At 40.6% G+C, this 22,479-nt stretch overlaps 1 protein-coding gene across 4 annotated transcripts; it reads left to right on the forward strand.

Annotated features, from left to right (window-relative positions):
* Window positions 1-6: 6 nt before the first annotated feature.
* E2F6 (E2F transcription factor 6) lies at window positions 7-12,377 on the forward strand. 4 transcript variants are annotated; one of them, XM_010566666.1, is made up of 7 exons: window positions 7-267; window positions 3,347-3,395; window positions 5,548-5,764; window positions 6,072-6,230; window positions 7,290-7,404; window positions 8,923-9,070; window positions 9,801-12,377. In XM_010566666.1, exons 1-7 carry the CDS (start codon window positions 202-204, stop codon window positions 9,836-9,838), a joined length of 792 nt encoding a protein of 263 aa, XP_010564968.1. In that variant the 5' UTR covers window positions 7-201; the 3' UTR covers window positions 9,839-12,377. The 4 variants fall into 4 exon arrangements, with proteins under 4 accessions (XP_010564968.1, XP_010564970.1, XP_010564967.1 ...); XM_010566668.1 differs by having other exon boundaries at window positions 5,548-5,758; XM_010566665.1 differs by lacking the exon at window positions 9,801-12,377 and having other exon boundaries at window positions 8,923-9,117.
* Window positions 12,378-22,479: the final 10,102 nt, after the last annotated feature.

Genomic DNA, 22,479 nt, shown 5'->3' on the forward strand with positions numbered 1-22,479 from the left:
CGGGAGGGCCCCTGCCGCCCCCTCCTCCCGGAGGTGGGGTGGGGATGGCGGCGCCTTCTTCCGACACGGACTCGTAGGCTCGTCGTGAAGGCCACTGAGCGCCCTCCCGCCGCCGCCTCGCCTCAGGGCGGGAGAGGCCTCCCGCCCGCCGCGCTAGGCCGCGGCCGGCCGGCCGGAGGAAGGAGGAGGGGCCGGGCAAGCATGGCCAACCCTGCCAAGTGGGAGCGTCTGAGGCCGCTGCGGCCGGACACGCTGCGTGTGAGTGAGGTACACGGCGGACGGGGAGAGGGCGGGACGGCACCGCGGCGCTTTGCTGCCGCCGCGGGAGGTTTTAAGGAGATTCCCGAAAGCCCTTCCTCTCGGCTGTCCCCGAGCTGGAAAGATGTGGCAGGCCCAGCCAGAGTGGTGCGCCGAGCGGCTCCCTCGCTGCGTTTTGAGCAGGCTGTCCGGGAAAGGAAAACGTCGGGATGTTAGTGATAGTGCAAAGGGATGGTTTTCTTAGCTGTGTTACCTGTAGCCTCTTAATCGAGTTCAATAGGTTGTGGCTGTGTTTAAGAAGAACGCACTACAGCTGTGCGTTCCGTTCGTCTCTGAACACTTGTGATGTTCGGGTAATTTCTTACATGCAGCTTCCACCGCTACTTTTAGTAATGCTATGAGGTAGCTGACAAAAAAACAGGCCTTACTTTTAATTCTGTGAAGCTTCTTAAAAGCGCTTGTTTTTATTAACCTTGATTGCTGGGCTAAATGTTACTTGGCAGTATTGTCTTAAAACCATGAAAAGGTTTACATGAGTTTTTACACTGGTAATTGGAAATTTCTTATTATTGGAGATGATGATTGTAAGAAACAAAGGGTCTTGGGTACAGCTTCTTTATGTAGATGTTTAGATAAGTCAACCAGGGGTGATGCTTTCCTGAATCTGCTTCTCATAAAGAGGGAAGTCAAGGATGTGGTAATCATTAGCAGCCTTGGTTGTAACAGCCGTGGAATAGTGGAGTTCAAGACACTGAGTGTTGTGAGGAAGGCTGGTAGCAGAGTACAGAACCTCGACTTGGGCTTATTCAGGCAACAGGAAGTTGAGATTTTAGGGGAGGCAACTTTGAAATTTGGAGGAGCCAAAGAGGACAGGGGCGTTCCATCCTGATACTCATGACAGCAAGTAAATGTGTTGAGGGATGGGCACAGCTATACTCGCACTCCGGAGAGGGCAAAAAGAACATATGCAGGAGGTGGAAGCAAGGACAGGCTATAAAGCAGAAGGATAAAAAACATGGTCTGGACATGTAGGTATGATGCTAGGAAAGTCAAAGTTCTAGTGTTGAAAGTAGCAGGGAATGTCAAGGGTGACAAGAAGAACTGTTTATTGCTACATTAGTGGTAAAGGGGGTGGGCGGAAATGTGAACCTGCTGCTAAATGGGGCAGGTGATCTAGGAAGAGCGGACACAGATAAGGCTGAAGTACTCTGCCTTCTTGCACGTGTCTTCAGAACTGATGTGCCCTAGGCTTTGTGTCTAAGAGACAGAATTCAAGGAGAGCAAGAATCAGCAATGGAAGAGTGTCAAGTTAGGAATCTCTTGAGAAATCTTAACCCAGACAAGTCTGTAGGACCCACTTGGGGTACATCCTGAGAGAGCTGGCTGACGTCATTTTGAGGTTGCTCTCATGATCTTTGAGAGGTTGTAGAGGTCAGCTACAGCTTCACCAGCCTCACATCAGTCCCTTGGAAAATCATGAAGCAAGTTCTCTTGGAAGCTCTTTCCAGGCACGTGAAGAAGGCACCAATTGGGAATAGCCAACATGACTGTACTTGCAACCTGATCACCTTTGGTGATGGAATGACTAGATCTGTAGATCCAAAGCTTTGGATGTCATCTACGTTAGGTTTAGCAGGACTTTTGAAACAGTCTTCTGCAGCATCCTCCTCTTTGAGTTGGGATGTTACAGATTTTAAACTACTAGATGCATAAAAAAAGCCTGGCTGGATCATCAGGCTCAAAGAGGAGTGGTTAGGGGTTCGTGCTTTACCCAAAAATTGATTGCAGGTGGTGTTCCTCAGGGGTCTATCCTGGGACCTGTCCTGTTGACAGGAGGAGGACATGAGAGGCACCCTCATAATGTTTATGGGTGTGGAAGGTGCTGTAGACAGCTAGGCATGGGCTGGTGGAATGGGTCATCAGACACCTCATAAACTTCCTTCATAAACCAAGGAAGCTGAAAATTCAAGAGGGAAGTCCTGCACCTAGGCCTGTACCCTGCAGTGGTACAGGCTGGGGGACCACCCTGCTGAAAGGATCTGGGTGTCCTGATGGAGACTGGGCTAAACATGCACCAGCACTGTGCCCTGGCATTGAGGCATATGAGGCTGTATTAGCAGGAACATAGCCAGCAAATTGAGGAAAGTGATTCTTCTTTACTTGGCACGTAGTGGGCTGCTTCTGGAATGCTGTGTCCATTTTAGGCCCACCAGTACAGGAGGCTGTTGATAAACTGTGGCGGGAGCTTGTTAAGTAACAGCAGCCCTTCAGTGCTTGCAAGGAAGTTAACAAGAAGCTGGCGCCAGACACTTCACAGCCATGAATGATGGGAGGCTGAAAGGAAATAGCCATGCGTTGAAACAAAAGAAGCAAGAGAGGTTGCAACTTGATGTAAAGTGAAACTTTTTCACTCCCAGGACAGGCAAGCAGTGGAGTGGGATGCCCAGAGAGGTGTAGCCTCCATCCCTTGATATTTTCAAGACCCAATTGGGTAAAGCCTTCAGTAAGCTGCTCTGATCTAATGGCTGTTCCTGTTTGGAGTTGGAGGTTGGACCAGAGACCTTCTCAGGTCTTTTCCAACTGGAATGAATCTGAATTTGAAAATACTCCTTTTGTTAAGTTGGGGTGAGGGTGGAATGAAGTACCTACTTAAGCTCATCGTGTCAGTTTCTTGACGAGAGCAGACTCTGCTGCCAGTCTTGTATTGTAATATGTAATTGCAATGCTGTATAATAGCAGCGTATCTTCTGTATGTGAGCCATTACATGGAATAGCTGAAGCTTGTATTTGTAGAGCTTATACAGGTATCCGTTTGTGTTGTGACCGTTGCCTGAGCATTAGGGAGTTCAGTGGTGTTTCCTGCTTTCCAAGACAGAGGGAGATGTGCTGACATTAAGGGCTAAAAATTCTGACAGGAATCAGTGAGCATGTATACCTTCTATCCAGTGACACTCCTTCACAGTAATATCTGTTGAGTTGTCAGCATTCTGATGGCTGTAGCATCTAGAGTTGATTTGGGGATTTCTTCTGGAGAAGCTTCCTGTGTAGATAGCATTTTATGTCAGTTGTTGGTTTTTTTTTTTCCCAGCCACCAATGATCAACCTGAACGTGGATGATGACGTACAGTTTGTGAGAAGTAAGTTGCTGTGTTCTGTGTATGAAGATTATTCTTAAAGTACTTAATGCTTTTTTACAATGCTGAGTACATGCTGTAAACAAATGAGAAATTGTTATGTATCCAATATAGGCAGAACAGGAGGAATGCTGCACACTAAATGAAACAACAGATACAAAGCAACACATTCTTCATAGTTTTTCCTCTTTAAATCCGCTGCAAGTATACCTTCCCACTGCTATAAAGAAAATCATGTACAGGAAAAGTGAGTTAGAGAAAACTAGAACATTGTGCTGGCAAACATTGATTTTCAACTGGTATTAACAAATGTAAATACAAGCTTGAGTGAATTTGCTTTTTTTTGTTGTTGTTTTTTTCTCACCAATTGGATAGCCTCACACATCTCATGGTAACACAGTCCAAAACAGAGTTGTTGAACCTGTCGCTTCATGTTAAAAAGTGCACAGTCTTGCAGCCATAGAATAGGTGTGTGTCCTGGGTTCAGTTGGGATAGAGTTAATCTTCACAGGAATCTGGGAGGGGGTACAGCCAAGACAGCTACCCTGAACTAGCCATGGGGATATTCCATACCATGTGCCGTCATGCTCAGTATATAAATGGGGAGGGGGCTGGGGGGAGGCTCTCTTTCTCTGTGGGAAGTGGTGGAGTGTCAGGTTCCAGGTGGTGAGCAGTTGCACTGTGCATCACTCGTTTTGTATATTGTTTTATTAGTACCGTTGTTGTTGTAACTTCTGTGTTGTCCCAGTAAACTGTCCTTATCTCAACCCATGAGGTTCCTTCTCCCCCCCCCCTTCCTCCTTTCTGATTCTCCTCCCCATCCCACCAGAGGGGAGCGGAGAGGAGTGAGGAGCGGCTCCGTGGTGCTTTGTTACCGGCTGGGCTGAAACCATGACAGTCCTTTTTGGCACCCAACGTAGGGCACGATTATTTCCTCCCCCCAGCCCGCTCCCCATTTATATACTGAGCATGATGTCATATGGTATGGAATATCCCCTTGGCTAGTTCAGGTCAGCTGTTCTGGCTGTACCCCCTCCCAGATTCCTGTGAAAATTAACTCTATCCCAACTGAACCCAGGACATTATGATATACTATGAGTAAAAGTGCATGTTTCATTCATCTTGGGAGGAATACTGAAGCTTGAAGTAGAGTGTTTTCTAGGGAAGTTTCCTTGCACATGCACCCATGCACGTGAACACACATACACACACGTTCCCTTGAGGCATTAAACTGGAATGCTACTCAGTGACACAGTTTGAGATATGAAATACCTGGTTGCTTTGCAGGAGAAAAGACAAGTAACAGCAGGATTTGACAGTCTTTCATTGACTCTATAGCATCAGATGAGTGCACGTGTACCACATCTTTTTTGTGCCTCAAAAATACATGCTTTTTTATGCTTTATGCATACATAAATAACAATCTAAAGTTAAACAAGCTGTTCATCAGTAACTTTTCTGCTGTTTCTGTGAATATGTTGGTAATGGATACACATAGCACAGGCATCTCTCTTAAACTTATGGTGTCCTGGTAACTGTAGATCTTTGTTGCATTAGTAAATTCAACAATGGCATGACCAATTTGTTTGCCCTGAGGCCGTATAGTACAACCAGAGTTTGTCCATATATTAAGGTCTTGTACTCCAGAACAGATTGGTCATGTCCAGACTGAAGCAGTCCCTGAAACCAAGCTAAGTCCTGAACCATGCCTGAATGTTATTTGGGAGATCTACTGGTTAATCTGGGTGTGAAAAAAACATTTTAACAGTGTCATGGAGCAGATGATAGAGCTGCAGTTCTCTGGCAGTGCCCTGACACTATCTATAGTTAACCGAAGGTTTCATTGGTATTCATTCAGTAGTCTGAGCTCATGTCCTACAGAATGTAGTTACACAACTATTAATATCCGTACTAGCAGTCTGAAGTCACGAATGTTGAAAGCATGAAGGTGCATGCTTGCTATTTAGATGCAATCATTGCAAACAAATGAAGGTATATGTAGTTAATAGACTTTATATGATGCCATTTTAATGTCAGTGTTAATTGCAGTGCTTCGAGACTTTTATCTTCATTGTTACTTCATCACTTTTTTTTTTTAGGAACATTTCATACTTTTGTAGTAGTTTACCCTAAATATTCTATCAAAACTTTACAGGAACTCTGAAACTCAAAAAGCCTCGATTTGATGCATCCTTGGTTTATTTGACACGAAAATTCATGGATCTTGTCAAAACAGCTCCAGACGGTGTCCTTGATTTAAATGAAGTAGCAACAACACTTGGAGTACGAAAACGAAGAGTGTATGACATCACGAATGTGTTGGATGGAATCCACTTAATTCAGAAAAGATCTAAGAATCTTATCCAGTGGGTGTGAGTTGGCTTTGAAACTTCTAATTTCTGAAACAATAAAACCCAACAATGTTGAGTAATGTTTATAACTTTGAGAGTATTTTTAAGCATATTGAATTACTTTTAATAGGTAAAAATATTTTAAGTTCTTCTGTATCCTTAGGCTATCTGAATTACTATATTAACAAGTATCAAGTGAAAAGCAGAATGAATTGTATTTCAGCAAAGGATGCTAGAGTTCCTCGTTGTTTTCTATTAGTATACTTTGTGTTCAATAAACAGGCTTTTATTTATATAAACTTACTAGACAACTTTCATACTCTTCTAGAGGTTCTAATCTTGACCAAGTTGTTGGAAAAGCACCAGAGCAGCAAAACCTTAAAGATGAACTTTCTGACTTGTCAGCCATGGAAGAAGCTCTGGATGAATTAATCAAGGATTGTGCTCATCAGTTATTTGAACTAACAGATGACAAAGAAAATGCAAAATATCCTTTTAGCTCTTGCATTGCTTTAACGTGTGGTTTTGGTTGCAAGTACTGAGGTATTTAGTCATAGGTGTGGGCTAATACCACAGGTATGCAGTAATACTTGATAATGAGTTTTCTAATAGGAGACTTTTTGGTTATTCTACATTAGAGTATACTAGTCATGTGCCCTGCTTTGCAGTATCATGCACGATCTAGCCTGTTCTCAGGGGAGTGCTACTTGTGTGACCTTTCTGCTGCAGAAGAATGGAAGTGTGGCAATAGTCTTACTACCCTGACTATCACCGTGTTCTCTCCATTATAGAGTAAAGTTGTCTCAGGGGCAGGTCTCAACCTACCAGTGAGGTTGAGTTGCTTAGTATGATGAGAAAGAGGACCCAAAACAGAGTCCCAGTGGCATGTTGCCAAGAAGGTATAATGGTATGTTGGTTGTGTCCTAATACTGTTCTGTCTTTTGAGAGAGGTTCCAATGCAGTCTTGTTTTTCAGATGAGTTTTGATAATAGAAAAGGGATTTCTATTAATATGACATAAACATTGGATTTTGGCTTTGGTTTGCAATAAAATATTACTTAGCTTCCTTGTCCGGCAGAATGTTAAGGTCTGTGCTCAAATGAAGTGTGCCCATTTTCTGTATGATATCAGGAAAACTCTTCATTACACCTTACCTGTTCTGGTTAAGAAAATAGTTCTATAGTTTTCCAGGAAAATATTTATATGCATAGTTATTACAAAACAAAGAAGTAGTTTCTCCAAGGCAGTCCTCCCTTGGCTTTCTAGACTTAGAACAGCATCTGTGAAAACTTTGTCAGATGTGTTTGGTTTTTTTAATATTGAATATCTATTTTTTTAAAAGCTTTTTCCATCCTAGAAATAAAGAAAAAAGGTTTTCCACTTATTAGCGAATACTTAATTTTACAAAGCTAGTATTAAAGTAACCTTGGCTGAACTATTTAACAGTTTTCTTAAGTTGGTATTGTGGTTCAGTATATCTTAACATCATACTCTTTACTTCTGCCTATTGGCAAATTACTTTACAGAATCCTTGACCAATGTATACACTAGCTTATGTGACATGTCAAGATATCTGTAGCATTCGGGCATTTCAAGAACAGATTGTGATTGCAATCAAAGCTCCAGAGGAAACCAAATTGGAAATACCAATTCCTAAAGAAGTAAGTTTTATACATTTCTCTCTTAGGGGGACAAAAGGTCTCAAGTTTGATGTTTGCAGCAGCAATCAGTAATTGAATTCCAGTTTCTTTGTCATGTGTAGCAAATATTGGTACTTTATTGTTCTTGTGTTCTGTTATAAAATGCTGTAGAGATAATAGTCTAAGAAACTTAAGTTCAGTATTTTTCTGTTTAGCTAAATTATTAAACAGTAAACCTGTCTGAGCTTTAGTTACTTTGTTTTGCTAGAGAGAATGGAACAGCTGTAATAAATGTTACTTATTTCCCCTATCAGTTTGTTCGATAATTTACTAGGATAATGAAACTCTCAAAGAGCTGTACAAAATCTACAAAAACTGTAAGTCTAACCAAACAAAGCAATAGGCGTGATTTGATAATGATCTTGACAGCATGTAAATGCTGTCTCGCTGCTTAATGAGTAGATGGATATTGTTACTCTGATATTAAAGTACGAAATGCACGGTGTGGTTCACAAAACATTTTGGCACTCTAGTCATTCACATCAAGATGGATTTTTCATGGAGGTGGGGGGCTCTGCCCTGCCCTCACCTCATGGTACAACACGCATCCTCCCATTCAGGTCATACAGAGGAGCCATAACTTTGCCCTCTGCACACAGTCACACTGCACCTGCATTGGGGCCTGTATACTGGGAACCCACTGCTTAAAGTAGTGCTGTGAAAGAGGGGAAATACTGGAAGTAAGCTTAAGATAACAAGTTAAGCTGTAATTCTGTTTTCCTTTTGCATGTGCATTTTTTGTAATGTTCTTAATTGCATAGTCATCAAATTTGCCTTGCTATGTGTGCAGAAAGGGAGGTGGTATCCTAGGAAAAGAAGATGTGAATCAATAGAACCAGAAGACTTTAGATCCGCTGTATAGATCTCCAGTGGTTTCACTGGTAAAAAGAGCTGGCTCTCATCCTGTGGAGATGAAAAAGATAACATTTCAGAGGCTTCCTGAAGCAAAAGAAGGCAGGATTTAAAAGCCTGTATTTTAGAGAGAACAGAATCTTCTGTCCATTGTCCATTAAATTTGATTTGCTCTGTGCCTTGCAATGTGATGTCTGCTGAAGCAAAGCAGTAAAAGTAATACGATGTAGTTGCTTTGCTATATTATTAAAGCTGCTATGTGCTCTGAATTGTTTTCTGATCCATGGCATTCACTTGTCAAGTTTTAAATTTTGTTACTTTTCCTAAACGTATAGTAAATCTTTGTCACATATCTAAAGGTTAGTAAAAAGACTAAACAAAGATTCATTAAGTGCATGTTCATCAAAAATGAAATCTTGTTAGCTTAATGGTGCTTAATAATCGGCCTACAAATCTATGTAATAGTCATAATTTACGTAGAACTAGTAACACAATTTTAAATAGTTATGTCATTCCTGTATTTGTTCTGTTCTTAATCTATTGGCTTTAAAATACATGCAAAAATAGATAACTGTGTAAGGTGTGTAAGATTGTTCTTTGGTTTATATGCAAGTCACTGTTTTATAGGATTGCATAGAAGTACATGTGAAGAGCACGAAAGGACCCATTGATGTGTATCTATGTGAGGTGCAACAAGAGAAGCCAGGTGCCAAAACTTTTGAAGATCTGGATACTGTCACTTCTGAAACTGAGCCATCAGTTACTCCTGATGAAGGTAATTTCTTCCATTTACATTTTTATCCCCATGTAATTTTTTTTTAAGTCGGTCATACCATTCTGGTAAAGTTGAAAATTGTACTGTACAAGTATAATTTTCAGGGCATAGTTTGTGGGCCAGGATGTGTGGGAGTATAGGAAACGCCTGAAAGAGAAATCTGTGCTGTTGTGTTACCTCACAACAGCAGGAGGTCAGAGAGTCAGGCATGTGCACACACAGCAAGGCACTCTTGTTCCCTGACCCTTTCCTTCCTTTGCTCGTTACTGGTTTCCTGTCAGCGCTGCACTCTGCAGATGGAACAATGTGTGTCAGTTCTCAGCTGCCTCACTCCAGAGTCCAGCAGCTCAGCTGAAATAGTTGTCATTAGAGTTAAGATGCTGTTTCAAACAAGAGAGTGTGCTGCTCTGGCTCATTAATGCCCTGTCTAAGGGAGGGCAGGCGGAAGGGGGAATGTAGTTTTTGATCTCCTAAAACAAGATTGGCTGGAATAGAGTTTCTCAAGAGCCCCAATGCTGCAGGATGTTGTGGTTCAAAAATAAATGTGGCGGGAATTGCGGTAGCTCAGAACACAAAAGATAAATTATTTTTAGCAGTGCTGCTTTATAGTTGAGGGGAAGAGTTTTTTTAATCTCAGGCAATTTTTTACTTTATTTTGCTTGCAAAATGACTCAGTTATATTTCCTACAATGACAGTAATCGTATTCCTTTTTTTACTTTGCTTTCAAAGTGAGATCTCCGGAGGAAGAAAAAAAACAAACCACCTGAGGTGACAGATTAATTGCAATTCAAAAATCTAATACAGAATGTAAATATCTGTGTTATAGAGCTTTTCTGAAGCTGCTTGGATCTGCAAACTTACTAACCTGAAATACTCCAAAGTGTTTTAAATTTAAAACAGCAGTGGGTTGGTTGAGTGCTTTCACAGAATTGCTTATCTTCCCAAGTCAAAAGATGACAGTTCCTACATTTGCTTTTAGGAGCTTTGTTTTCATAATTGCATGTGATCTACAGAGCTTTGGGAAAATGGTAATTTTTAGCTTATGAAATAATTTTAATTGACAGAAAACATAGGCAATTAATTACTTCTAAAAATGAAGATTTGAAAACTATTTCTGGAATAATCCACAATCCTTATGAGAATGTATATAATAAAGAAATGCACTTTTCAGTTCTGAGGCTGCACTACTACTAAGCAGGATTGTCAGATACGAGTCTAACAAAGAACTGGTGTGTCAGAAGCCTTCACTATAAAGAACAAGATGTAAATGTCACGAGAGTTATGCCTTATACTGTGTAGATGCTGTTTGCATTGTTTGCATCCAGCTCTGCATTAACTATGGTATCAACACTGAAGTTAAATAATTTGAGCTTTTTGTATATATCTGTACCATGTCTAGGTAGTTACTGATTTATTGAGATGGTTTGCATTTCTGCCTTTGTACAGCAAAGAAATAAAATAAGCTTATAAAAATATTCAGTAGTCTTAGTCAGTCTAATGAACCATGTTGGGTTGTCTTTGTTGGAATTCACTGGGTAGCTACAAACATTAAAACTGATGTGAAAATTTTAAATCTGTTACACGTGGTGCTGGCAGCTAGCAGTTAGATCTGATTCTTGTGATGCCACAATACCGTAGCAATTTTCAGAAGAAACATTATGATCAATTACTACTTAAATTGGTCCCTTCCAGTTTCTAGAGTTTACATACAGCATAGCTTTAGCCTAGTACCATGATGTCTTTTTGGCTCTAGCTTGCAAAAATACGTAAAATACTTTAGAACTACATCTGTATTCATCTGTCTTTAGTATCTGTAAAATGAAGCTTCAGAATTTTGGTACTGGGTTTTCTAAGTTAATTAACTGTCACCATACAAACGTCATACTTGGGCTCACTTCACTCCAGTATGGAAAAGTGTACTTAATAGTTTTCTGTGTGGGGAGGGGTGGGTGGGTTGGTTGGTTGGTTTTTAAATTAGAACTCAATCACACAGTATCAACGACTATCTGTCTACTCACAAGTGTGAACAACAAAGCTAATAAACACCTGAATGTTTTAACCAGCAACTCTACAGCTATTTTAGACAGATGCTGTGAAGGTAGATGCCCTATATTCTACTAATTAATACAAATAAGGTAGGGCATTTGACACTGAAGAGCTTAAATGTACCTAAATAGAGATTGGGAGTTAATCCAGTTTTCTACAAGGTTCACTAGTTCTGCAAATGCATAGTATTCTACTATGCAAATTGGGAAATACACCGAGTGCAAGCTTGTGTCAGAAAGTAATCTTGACTTCTTGTGTACATGCTGCCAACTTCCAGCTCCAGAATATAGGACTTCAGTGTTGGATACTATTTTTCTGTATCTCTATAAAATGCAAGCTGCAGGCTGAGCTGTTACAATAATAAATAAAAGCAAAGTGAAGGAACACTTCATACGTAGATCACAGTAAAAATGGGGAAGGTGCTTCTCCAATGAAGTTGGGGGCAGCGGTTAAAATTAAGAAATCATCTTTTTGCACAGAAAGGTTGTCCTTTTCCTTTAGCGGCTGGCTTCTTTCTGGATGGCAAACTTGCTATTTGATTTTTTTTTTTACACTGCTGTTCTGTTTTGGTGGGGAGAGAGGTCTGTGCCTAAGAGAAGTATTGACCCCCCTACACTGTTTCAACAACTTGGGATAACGTTTGCTGGGAAACGTGTAAAAAATTTCCAAGCACCAACAACTAATCCTGAATGCTATGTATGTGTTAGGGTGGGATTTGTTATGTTATGATACAGTGTTTTGAACTGTGGAGTAAGGAAGTACACTTTTACAAAATAATCATCTTCTAAATGTTAAGTAAGTCTGTCTTCAAAAGCAGAACATACTTTTTTTAATTGAAACATTAGGATTTTTCACTTTGAACAGATCTCTAGTGATTCTGTTTTTCCTTCTTTGTGTGGGTTTTCTAGCTGTAGAATTCATTTTTTAACTTCAAGCTACACAATTATCACAGTGAAATGGGAGAAGCTGTAATATGATAGTTTATAATTATTTACTTACATACATACATTGTTTTAATAGTGCACCTTCAGTGGAACAAATGGACTTTTGAAGTTGAAATCACTTTGTTGTTACTACTTGGATATGTACAGTATTATCCAATTGCAATACTGGAAGACAGTGTACTGTGTAAGATCAGTATGCGAACTAGCTGAAAAGATTAGACTTGAACTTGAGGAAAAGTTCTGAGCGATGCTGAACTTAAATACAAGTTACAAGCTCACTTAAAAAGTAAATGTGATAGGACCTTACTCTGAATTTGTATAAAGGTTATTAAGATTAAAGTATTTTTGTTGAGTCCATATCTGTCCATTTTCACCGTATTTGTATGTGTAAGCACTTCCCTTGGCTATTTGAAGACTATGCCTGTAATAAATTAAAAAGCTCTAATAACATTTTTGTCTTTCCTTCAATAAGAATGGCTGAGCATCTAAATGCATTAATCAGCAATAGCAACAGCCAGGATCTGTAATTATAAAATGGCCTGGTTTTGCTGACTCTGTAACTGGAACAAACGCTGCTGGCTGCCAGTTCGGCCCTTATTTGGTATGGGCAATTACTTGTCAGAGTTTTCAGATGTGAATTGCAGTTTTTAAATAATGTGATTTGTAAAGAAGATTCCTTTAAATTATTATCTTTTGGAAAGCACTTAAAAGACAGCAGATTCCTTCATTTTGAGTAATCTTTTTGTTTTGTGCGAAGAGCCTCATTTATAAGCATAATTAAATTACACTGATTTCAAAAGTCACTTTAGCTGTTGTAATTTTCAGTGGTGAAATTAGCTTGCTTGCTAGATAATCAGCTAGTCCCGAGTAGCTGGAGCTGACTGCAAGCTTTAAACCTTTATGTGTTCTGTGATCTTGGTGTATAGGCTGGCTCTGGCACCATGCTGGGACTTAAGTCACTGCTGAAGTGTTTATCCAGAGCAGGAATCTGCTATTTTCAGTTCCACTTCTGATCTGCCAGCGGTAATTGGAGGCTAAAATCGCATAAATTATACTTGGTTCTGTACAGTTTATATAAAACTACATGAGGCTTCTCACATAGATGTTTACTGAAGGATTGGGATACTTGTTTGTAAAAAAACATAGTATATGTTCAGAAGGAAATCTTCATGATGCTTGGAGAGAGAGAGACAAGCCTGGTTCTCTCCATGTATCTCACACGTGGTTCCTTCCCTTCCTTCCATCCCATTCCAGCCTGATGGTGGGCTGTCTAAGGGCCGGTAGCTCTGCTGTCTGGATACCCGCAGCATACACACCGGCTTACAGTAGCTTCTCACAAGGTGATCTGTGAAGGAGGTAGTGTTTGTAACCACCCCTGGAAGAAGTGATGGGGCTACGGGGGATGATCCTAGAAGTTGTAACAGCAAATTCAAAAGATACAAGCACAGGACATTGTTAGTCTTTTATTGACTTTTGTTAGGCCTCCAACATTTCATAGCATCCTTCTTCAAAAGGAAGACTTAGCACTTCAAATGAAAACTTCAGGAATCTAAAAATCTGCAAGAAGCTATTGAAGTTCCTGGAACAGTTTTGCTTTCAGTCTTTTGTAGATTCTGCACAGATCTGCTTTTAGATAATGCAATATTCTTTTCCAGACAGACAACCAATTTTGGTGGTACAGCTGTCATTTTCTAAGGAACTTGGTTTTTTTCTTTTCCATCTATAATCATAAAAACATCACATGCAGGTTAGAGCAGTAGTTGTTGCTTCTCTAACATGCAGCCAAAGCGCGTGTCATGAAAAATGAAACAAAAATTGATAGCTTTTCTTGCAAATTAGGAAGGTGTCTGATCAGATATAAAGTTTCAGCAAGCTCAGAAAGGGAAAACCTGTTTCTATATATATTTTAATTACAAGGCATACAAATTCTTAAGAGGCTTGCTGGCTCCTAAATCTAGGATAGCATTTGTGTGCACAAACCATGACCTCAACATTAGAAGAGTTCATTTCCAAATGCGAAAATAAAAGTTATCTGTCAGAAGAGAAGTTCAAAGTCCAGTAAAAGCATTTCAGAATTTATTTGGATAATAAAGTTTTAAAGGGGATTGTAAATCAGAGATGGGCCCAGACCTTTAAGTGCAAGTTAAGAAGCAAGTACCTGCAAACTTGAAGAGTAAAACAAGGTCAATAGGCCCCATGTTTATTGTACCAGTCATTAACAGTAAAGGTTGAAGCTAGATACAGACTTCTCTAAAGATCAAGATCTCTGGCTGAGATTTAGCGTGACCAAAATATTTGTGAGACAGCTGGGATTCAAACAGAATAACTCTGGATCTGGAAACATCAGCAAAGAGAGAATTTCCCTCATTATTTGCAGTGGTAGCTATTTGTAGGCAGGTACCTACCTCTATATTTTCTTCACAAGCACACAAAAAGAAATTCTTGAAAGTGGGTACCTGTATGAAACATACCCTACTAAATAGCGCAAGTGGTAAAATTTTAGCATGGCATCTGGAAGGAGGGAAGGCGTTAATCTGATTTTGAAAAGGCAGACACACAGTGTCCCTAAGGCTGTTACTGGTAAGAGCCACCTTTCTGCAAACTGTGATGAGACTTGACTTCTGACGTTCTCATCTGCTAGGTTGTACCCTGCCTGTGCTCTTGTTCAGAAGTGTCCAGAAAATAAATTGTATGTGGAATGAACAAATGAATGAATGAACGAATGAATGAACTCCCATTTTCCCCTGGTGAGACTCATGAACATTCAGACCATTTCTTCCTGACCATACAGCAGCTATGAAAGTACTCTGTGTAACACCGGACACTCTGCTGATAGCTGGGGTCTCAAGGATCAAACCAAGCTTCCCCAAAGTTAGTTGTGACCTCTCCATGATCCCTAAAGCACCTACAAAACCAGGACAATATCCATATGCTGCCTCCATCCCTTACACTAAAGCAGGTTGCACAGAATTTGTAGTTGGGAGCAGAGAACCAAGATTTACTTGGTAATGCTACTCCCCACAAACTGTGAAGGAATCTTTTTACCAAGCAATGTTCTCATCACCAGTGCCGGTAATACTTTAGTTTTGTGTAGGAAACAATTTCTTTTGGCAAAAATCCCCCTGGTGTTGGGAGACAGATTCAACCTTAACTGCCCAGCAATGTGCGCAAGGCCTTCAAACTGGTGAGAAGCTATTGGAGATGATGATTTCTGTCCTTATTCAGCTGCAGAGAAAACAAACACCTTTGAAATGATGCAAAATGATCCCATCCTGGGACAACAGTCACAAGGGAAATAGAGAGATCTGCCTCAAGAACTGCAACATCAATTCTTCCTGTGATTTGAGGTTTGAAAATAAAAGCAAAATACTGTGAAACATCAGCGTTGCCTTTCTTTTGAGATCAAACAAGTCTTAATTGCAGATTTTTCTTGGAGAACTGAATAAAGGGATAAATACAAATGTCAGTCTTTCAACTGCCAAAGTTGACACATCAGTTGGCAGTCTCGATGCACAAATCAGTGGTTTTGATTTGTTTGGAAAGTATCAAAAACACTGACAGCCCTGGGCCAGTGAATAGCACAAAAGGAAAATATGGATTACTGCATATTTATTGATTAATTATGTGTTTCTCCCAGTCTGAAAGACTCTAGACTGTATTAAAAATTCACTGCAGATCAAAGCTCAGGAAACTTACATCCTTTCAAAAAGGAATTAAATTTGTGACATTAGATGATCACTTCATAGAGTCTTAAAAACAAGTATCTTCCAAATGAAAATATCTTCTATTCCCAATTGTAAAATACTGTTCCTTTATACATGGAGAAAATACAGACTGTTATAATCTGGAGAGAAGGGGTTGGAAGGCTGTCCAGATATTGTCTGTATGCTGTGTATGTCTCGGAGGATCTGTTGCCTAGAAATGAAAACAAGACAACAATAATTGTTTACATAGATGTTGCCTGAAAACTTCTCAGGCATTTATGCTCCTGCTGCTGGCTTTATGCCAATGGACCATTCCTTAAATTGAAAAATGGGAGCTATTTTTAGGGGGTAAGGAGGGAAGTCTGCAAGATGGTGTTTATGATTTGGAGAGAAAATGATACGGCTGTAAAGGGAAAAAAAATCCTTCCAATGTCACTGAAGAATTTTTTTATCATCTTTGAAATCAAAACCTGATCAGGATGGTGTCTGTTCATTCAATTAATTGCTTCTGATCAGTTTAACAAAATTGATGTTCAGCTAGAAGTAGTCATTCAGCCGTGTGCTTTATTGACAGCGAACCGGTGGCTTTGAAATAGGCACGAGTAAGCTGAATAAATTATACTTCGAGGTAAACTGTTACACTTCCATATTTTGTATAGGGAATTCTCGGTTTAAAAGTAACCATGGATTCACAATGGTAATACTGGTAGTACAGACAAATTACTGAGATACAGAACTATGATTATCAGAAGGAGGAGATTTGAGGTTTCCATTTCCGTAACAGAGAGAATCTCGGTGTGGGCTGTCCTCTAAGGACAGTTTTACTTACATATAAAGCCATATATCCTTTCAGCACCACATCACACTGCTATCAGGTGGCTTGCTGCCTCTGGAGAAATCATTCCTCTGTGCTGTGCCCATTTGCAAAAAGGGGGTGACTGCCTTGATCTCCTTTGCAAACTCCTATCAGTTCTGCTCTGCAGTGACTCCCAAGAGCGTACCAGCTTCCCCAGCACCCTCCATAGGACGCTTGGCCAGCACCAACAAGGTCAGTCCTTGGACTTGCTGCTGCGCTTTATGAAGCAATCACGGTGGGTGCCAGGACCTCCCAGGTGCTCTAGAAGAGCGTTCTCCCTGAAGATGGCACCAGAAAACTCTCTGCTATCTTGAAAGATGCTGCCCCACGGCTTAATGATGCTCTCGGTATTTACTGCATGTCCTTTAACAAATTAAATGGCAAAATAAATTCAATGTTCCAAACACATAATCAAAATTAGCATCTTATTGTCAATTTCAGTTGAGAAGCCAAAGTGTACAAATGTACAAATAAATGTTCCTTGTGTTTATTTTACATATACTGAGGATTTTTTTCCTTTGGCATCCGATCAGTCTTGTATTATGGGATGGGAAAATCTGAAACATCTGATTAATATTCAGTAGAACTCACTTTTTTTTTTGTACAATGACAAAATCATTCCCTCTCTAGGTTAAATAATCTGACATTCCAAAAAGCTTAGAGGTAGGACTAACCCCTTCCTCACCCCTTTTTCATCTCCCAGTACATCTTTTTTACAGTGGCCAGAGAGGACCTGCAATGGGTACATCCTTCCAGCATCGTGGCTTGTGTGAAATAAACACTCTAAACAGCCCAAACTGGTGCCGAGTTTCCAGGGTAATTTTGGTGAAAGGGAAAAAAGGGAGAAATTACCTGCCATTCCTTACCCACTTACATCAGACAGGTCCCGAGCCGCACAGTGCGCCAAGACCCAGCTCCACCGAGGAGCACCTTGGCTCACGGGCCCGCATCCCTGCGGGTCCCGGGGAGGTCCGGAGCTGCCCACTGCCTTCCCAGAGCCTGCGGGGCCACTAGAGGAGTGTCTGCCGCCAGCCTGCCGCCGGCCTCGGGCTCCCTGACCACCGCTTCACCTTTCCCACCCGTTGCAAATTCCACGCAGCATCAAACCATAACTGAAAATGCCGTAAAGAATGTGTCGGGGGGCTGCTTGCCGTGGCTGAGGGAAAGCATTTGGAAACTACCTATCTGAGAAGATGCGACGCGACCCCGGTGCGCCGCAAGGTCCGAGTGAGCTGATTGGAAATCTTCTGGGTGAACAGTTTTCCATGATCAAATTCCAATTTGGCGGAAAGCAAAGGCCTTCCCCCCAGATCACTCGCTGCCACTTTCCTTTCAGCACATCAGGCAGGGTCCACCCAAGTCTTTTTGACAGCCCAAGTTCAAAGGGCTTCCAGGTTTTGGAAGATCGAGGGTCTGGGCTGTGGCAGTACGAGCCAACCGACTCTGTGGGCTATGCAGCTGCCTCCCTGCGATACTGGTCGTGGGGGAATCTTGGACAGCTGCTTGGAAAATTCTGAGAACCCCAAATTTTGTTCCTTTCTGTAGTGAAATCTCTCTTCATGCTGTCGCTCTGCAGTCAGTGTCGCATCCAGCACTTGGTTCAGAGCCGGAATTCTGTTTTACTGCAACATCTCCTACATTTTTATCAACTACAGCTAGATACATCCTTTTATTTGTTTGTTTCCTATGGTTTAGCTTGTATCTTGTGGCATGGCATAAACTATTTAAACTATCAACAAGTTAGCAGTATACTTAGTGACAAAAGTACTTTTTTTTTTATTTTTTTATTAGTTCTAAATTAGTTGACTAGAAAAGGATGAATATTTACTAGTGAAGAGTACCCCCACACACACAAGGGCTGACTGTTGGAACTGACAGGACAAAAGGGGCTGCAAAGAGAGGAAAAAATTGGTGAGCTGAAGAAATAAGCATTAGTTGTAAGTGATAATAGGTCTCATGCACCCCAGAACAGCATAATCAATAAGCCCTAAGTCATTACCCTGGCTGAGTAGATGGGTTGAACTCTTATGCTTAAAAAAAGATAAAAATGTGTTTTAATTTAGTTGGAAAAGAAGCACCATAGATTTTAAAAGTGGTAATAGAGTTGGGTGATTTATTTATTTATTTTAATAGTTAATTCCCTGGAAAATGTGGTTTCAGTCATGTCTAAACTATTTGCTTCAAATTTGCTGAATAGTTTTGGCTGAAAAAAAAACAAAGGAGGGGATAAACTCTGTTGGAGGAAAGTCCTCAATTACCCAACAGCTCAATGATCAGAGCGTTTACTTAGGTAGCAGGGACCCCTTAGCAGAGGCTGTTTTGAGGCAGGCTACGCTCAGTCCTTCCTGTTACCACTTTGATTTTGTCCAGATGGAGAGGGATGGGGACACACCTCCCAAGGGAGCATGCTGGTTCCCAGGGTGGGAAGCCATGATTCTCATGCTCCTCCTCGCTGACCCAATGAACTCGGTGCCTTTGTGCAGGGCAACAGCTTCAACACGAGGAAGAATTTCCCCTTTCTCCCACTTCAGGCATCCCCAGTCCTTTGACAGCTTTCTAAGAAGTAGAATTCTGCTTCACATTCCCTAGGACAAAAGTAGGACTTCCTTATCCTAAGTATCTCCATACTATGAGATTAAAAAAAGAGACCGTCTCTCTTCTTTCAATCATCTAGAGCAAATATTCTACATCAGATCAAACAGAACATTTAATAGTCCACATAAAGAAATACCTTCAGGTTATTTCCTTTCAGCAAGGAAAACCAGCCAGTTTGGTTACATCCAAAATGTGCTGGTTTTTATTATATTCACTGTGGGTTTTGAACAAAAATGCAACCTCCATAAAGTCTTTAGCTGGTCATGAAATATTTTGGTTTCACTTTCATCCAGGCTGCACTACACTTCTTACAAACCATTGTCTGCAGCCACACAAACAAAGAACTGAGAACAACGTTCAGGGCTCCTGACTCCAGTCCCTACGATGCCAGTCACCACATTGTACAGCCCTTTCAAAATGCACTGATCATGCTGCAGGTAGTTATTTTCTTGCTGCCTTTACCTGGATGAAGGTTGTACCAAAACCCCATCATTTATAGCTAGAAACTTTCTTATTTCCCATCTAAGCTTATTCGTGGCCAGTTTACATATGTATTTCTTCTGCCAGCATTGTTCTGTAACGTACAGAGCTCTGAGTATCCTTGGTGTTGACTTCTTTGGTGTATCTACAGACACCACCATATTCTCAGTCACCACTCTGCTGGACCTAGCAAATTGAGTTAATTCATATAAAACAGGCTGCCTTGTTCCTTTATCCCTGCCCAATTCCCAATTTCAGTTCCTCTCCTTCAATACAGGTGAATGGAACTGTTTATGTCCCAGCAGTGTTTTTACTTGATCTTGATCTTGCCCTTACGCTATCTTACTTGAGTATCTTTCTTTGTTAACTTTTACAATACCATTTACCCTTTTTAATTCCACATTTCCATCAAATAATGGAAGTCTGAAGTATTTCTCTTCAGCTGTTTCCAAATGATAAGTTCCCATGTTGTATCAGACTAGTCCCCAAGGGCACATCCCTCTATAGACTGTACCATTTAATTATATCCTATTTCTATCATTCCAGTCATTGAGATGATCGAGATCTTCCGAGCAATATCCCAGCCCTCAACCCTCTGTTGATGTCGTCTTCTGACTCTGTGCAAACAGCCAGCATTGGCAGCATGCTCCTTGATTTCATGCTGGTAAACAAAAAGGTTCTAATTTCAAAACGTTAAACAAGACGGACCAAGACTGGTCCTTGTAATTCCTACCAATCCAAATCTTCAAGCATTCAACAAATACCCTCCTATTTCACCCCATAAGGCATTGCGCTCTAACCTATAGTTGGTTCTTTGTAGTTTAGGAACAGTAAGTTAGCCTCTGGAACGTTTTATAGATGGATCTCCTACAAGGAACGTACTTTAAAAGTCCCCTTAATAATTCCCATTAACTCCAGCCTTACCGTATCAGTTACTGAAGACAAGATAAATAAGATCAGCTGCACTTTTTTTGGCCATTATTTTATAGCTGCAATTAGTCCAGTATGGTGTACATTTAGACTGTTTCCTATTTTCTTCCATATCTTTGTTATTTGTTAGAAATGTGCTTTTAAACATTGTATGCTACTGAGGTCACAGAAGGAGTTTGATAACTGTCATATTTGTCTCCTTTTAAGACACAGATCTATACTTACTATTTTCAATCATATGGCATTATCCTGGCGATAGTAATTCATTTGAAAATCACTTGTTATGGAAAATAAGATGTAATTTTAGTAATCTCAGAATTCTGATACTTATCTGATACCAAATTTATTAAAATCTTCTACGTTTTTCTTCCAATTCGGTTGTAATTACCACTTCTATGGCCATTTTAATTTTCATACCTCAATTCTGCTTATCCATATAGTGTTTTGTTTTAACATCATCACCCATCACCAAAGCCTAGATGAAGTATTCATTTGGACTGAGGCAAAACTGAGATCACCTCTACACTAGCCTCTTCACACAGTTGTCCCATTTACTATTTGAGAGTCAAGCCTAGCAATAATGGTTGTTAAATAAGACTGTCCGTCTTGTTGGACAAAATGAGGAGAAATAGGAAAATCGTATTTTTTCCAAACAGGAAGAAAAAAAATACGGTTCCTGGATAGTCTTTTTCTTTCTTTCTTTCCCTCCCTCTCTGTGCTGAGTGTTTACTTTGCTGCTCAGCTCTGATATTGTTTAAATACAAAATGATGTAATTTCTCCAAGAGTGTAAATCCTTATCTGCAAAGCTACGTCTTCACTAGTGCACTCACAACTCTTTATTCCTATTTTACAGCCCTGCAAGTTCCCCAAGAGTAGGCACAGCAACTGTAGTTGTTTACACCCCAGTATCAGCTAGACTGGCATGTTTTCCCCACAATTAACAGTAGCTAAGTCTTGATGAAAAGCAGATCGTAGGAATGACAGTGCTAATGCGGAGTCACATAATGTGGGTATTCAGAGATACACACAGAACTACAGCAATAATCATCTTTATTCAGGCCATTCTATAAAAGTCATCTTCTACTGGCATTTCCCCCTAATTGCAGGGAGTTCAGTGCCCAGGGTTTTACTGTCACTTTCCAAGCCAGTTCCTGCATACTTATGGCTAAAGGCCAGATCAAAAGAAGGATTTATTAGGTGCCTACAATGGTTCTTAGACCAAAATCCAAGATCACAATCCAAAAATACTCTTCTCAATAGCCGTCTAACTGTGAAGGTCGCTAAGTTTGCTATCTACCTCTCTGCCTCCACCCTGCTGAGTGCTCTCATCGACAGGCTAGAGAGCCTTTTCTTCCTGGCCTCTTTGTCTGCTTATTAATGCATTTTTACTGCATAAAGACTGCTCCTGCAGAATGCATCCTAAAAGAGGCAAAACCACACAGAAACCTGCAAGATAGTGGCTACAAACTTTATTTGGAGGTAGAATATGGGGCACGAATTGCCACCGGACAGAGAACGGAGAATATGTATGTGGGTTCTCACTCTGCTAAAGAATTACGGATCGGATCAGGATGGAGATGCTGGTTCAGATTATGTATCATCTGGGAAAACATAGGCTTTCAGGCACATCTCTTATAACAAGTTCTGTTCAGTATGCAGTTGGGCACTCCTTTCTAACGTGTCTGATTCTCCTCAGGTTTTCTGTAAGGAGCCTGTTTGCCCAATCCTGGACTTTGGGTTCCATTTTGGGAAGCAGGTGTTTAAATGTTTTTAATCTTAAATCCAGAATAAACTATCAATCAGAAATGCTTGTGTTCATATGGGTGCGTGGTCACTGGAAGAGATAAATATT

The sequence above is a fragment of the Haliaeetus leucocephalus genome, unplaced genomic scaffold (genome assembly GCF_000737465.1).
Source record: "Haliaeetus leucocephalus isolate CR32 unplaced genomic scaffold, Haliaeetus_leucocephalus-4.0 Scaffold217, whole genome shotgun sequence".
In the NCBI taxonomy this organism is placed as follows: domain Eukaryota; kingdom Metazoa; phylum Chordata; class Aves; order Accipitriformes; family Accipitridae; genus Haliaeetus; species Haliaeetus leucocephalus.

What these genes read in the sequence shown, in the direction of transcription:
- E2F6 (XM_010566665.1), top strand. Translation starts at nt 202, where the DNA reads ATGGCCAACCCTGCCAAGTGGGAGCGTCTGAGGCCGCTGCGGCCGGAC. An exon ending in AAGAATCTTATCCAGTGGGT is followed by an intron (nt 5,765 to 6,071) that starts GTGAGTTGGCTT and finishes ATACTCTTCTAG; the next exon opens with AGGTTCTAATCTTGACCAAG. An exon ending in AAATACCAATTCCTAAAGAA is followed by an intron (nt 7,405 to 8,922) that starts GTAAGTTTTATA and finishes ACTGTTTTATAG; the next exon opens with GATTGCATAGAAGTACATGT.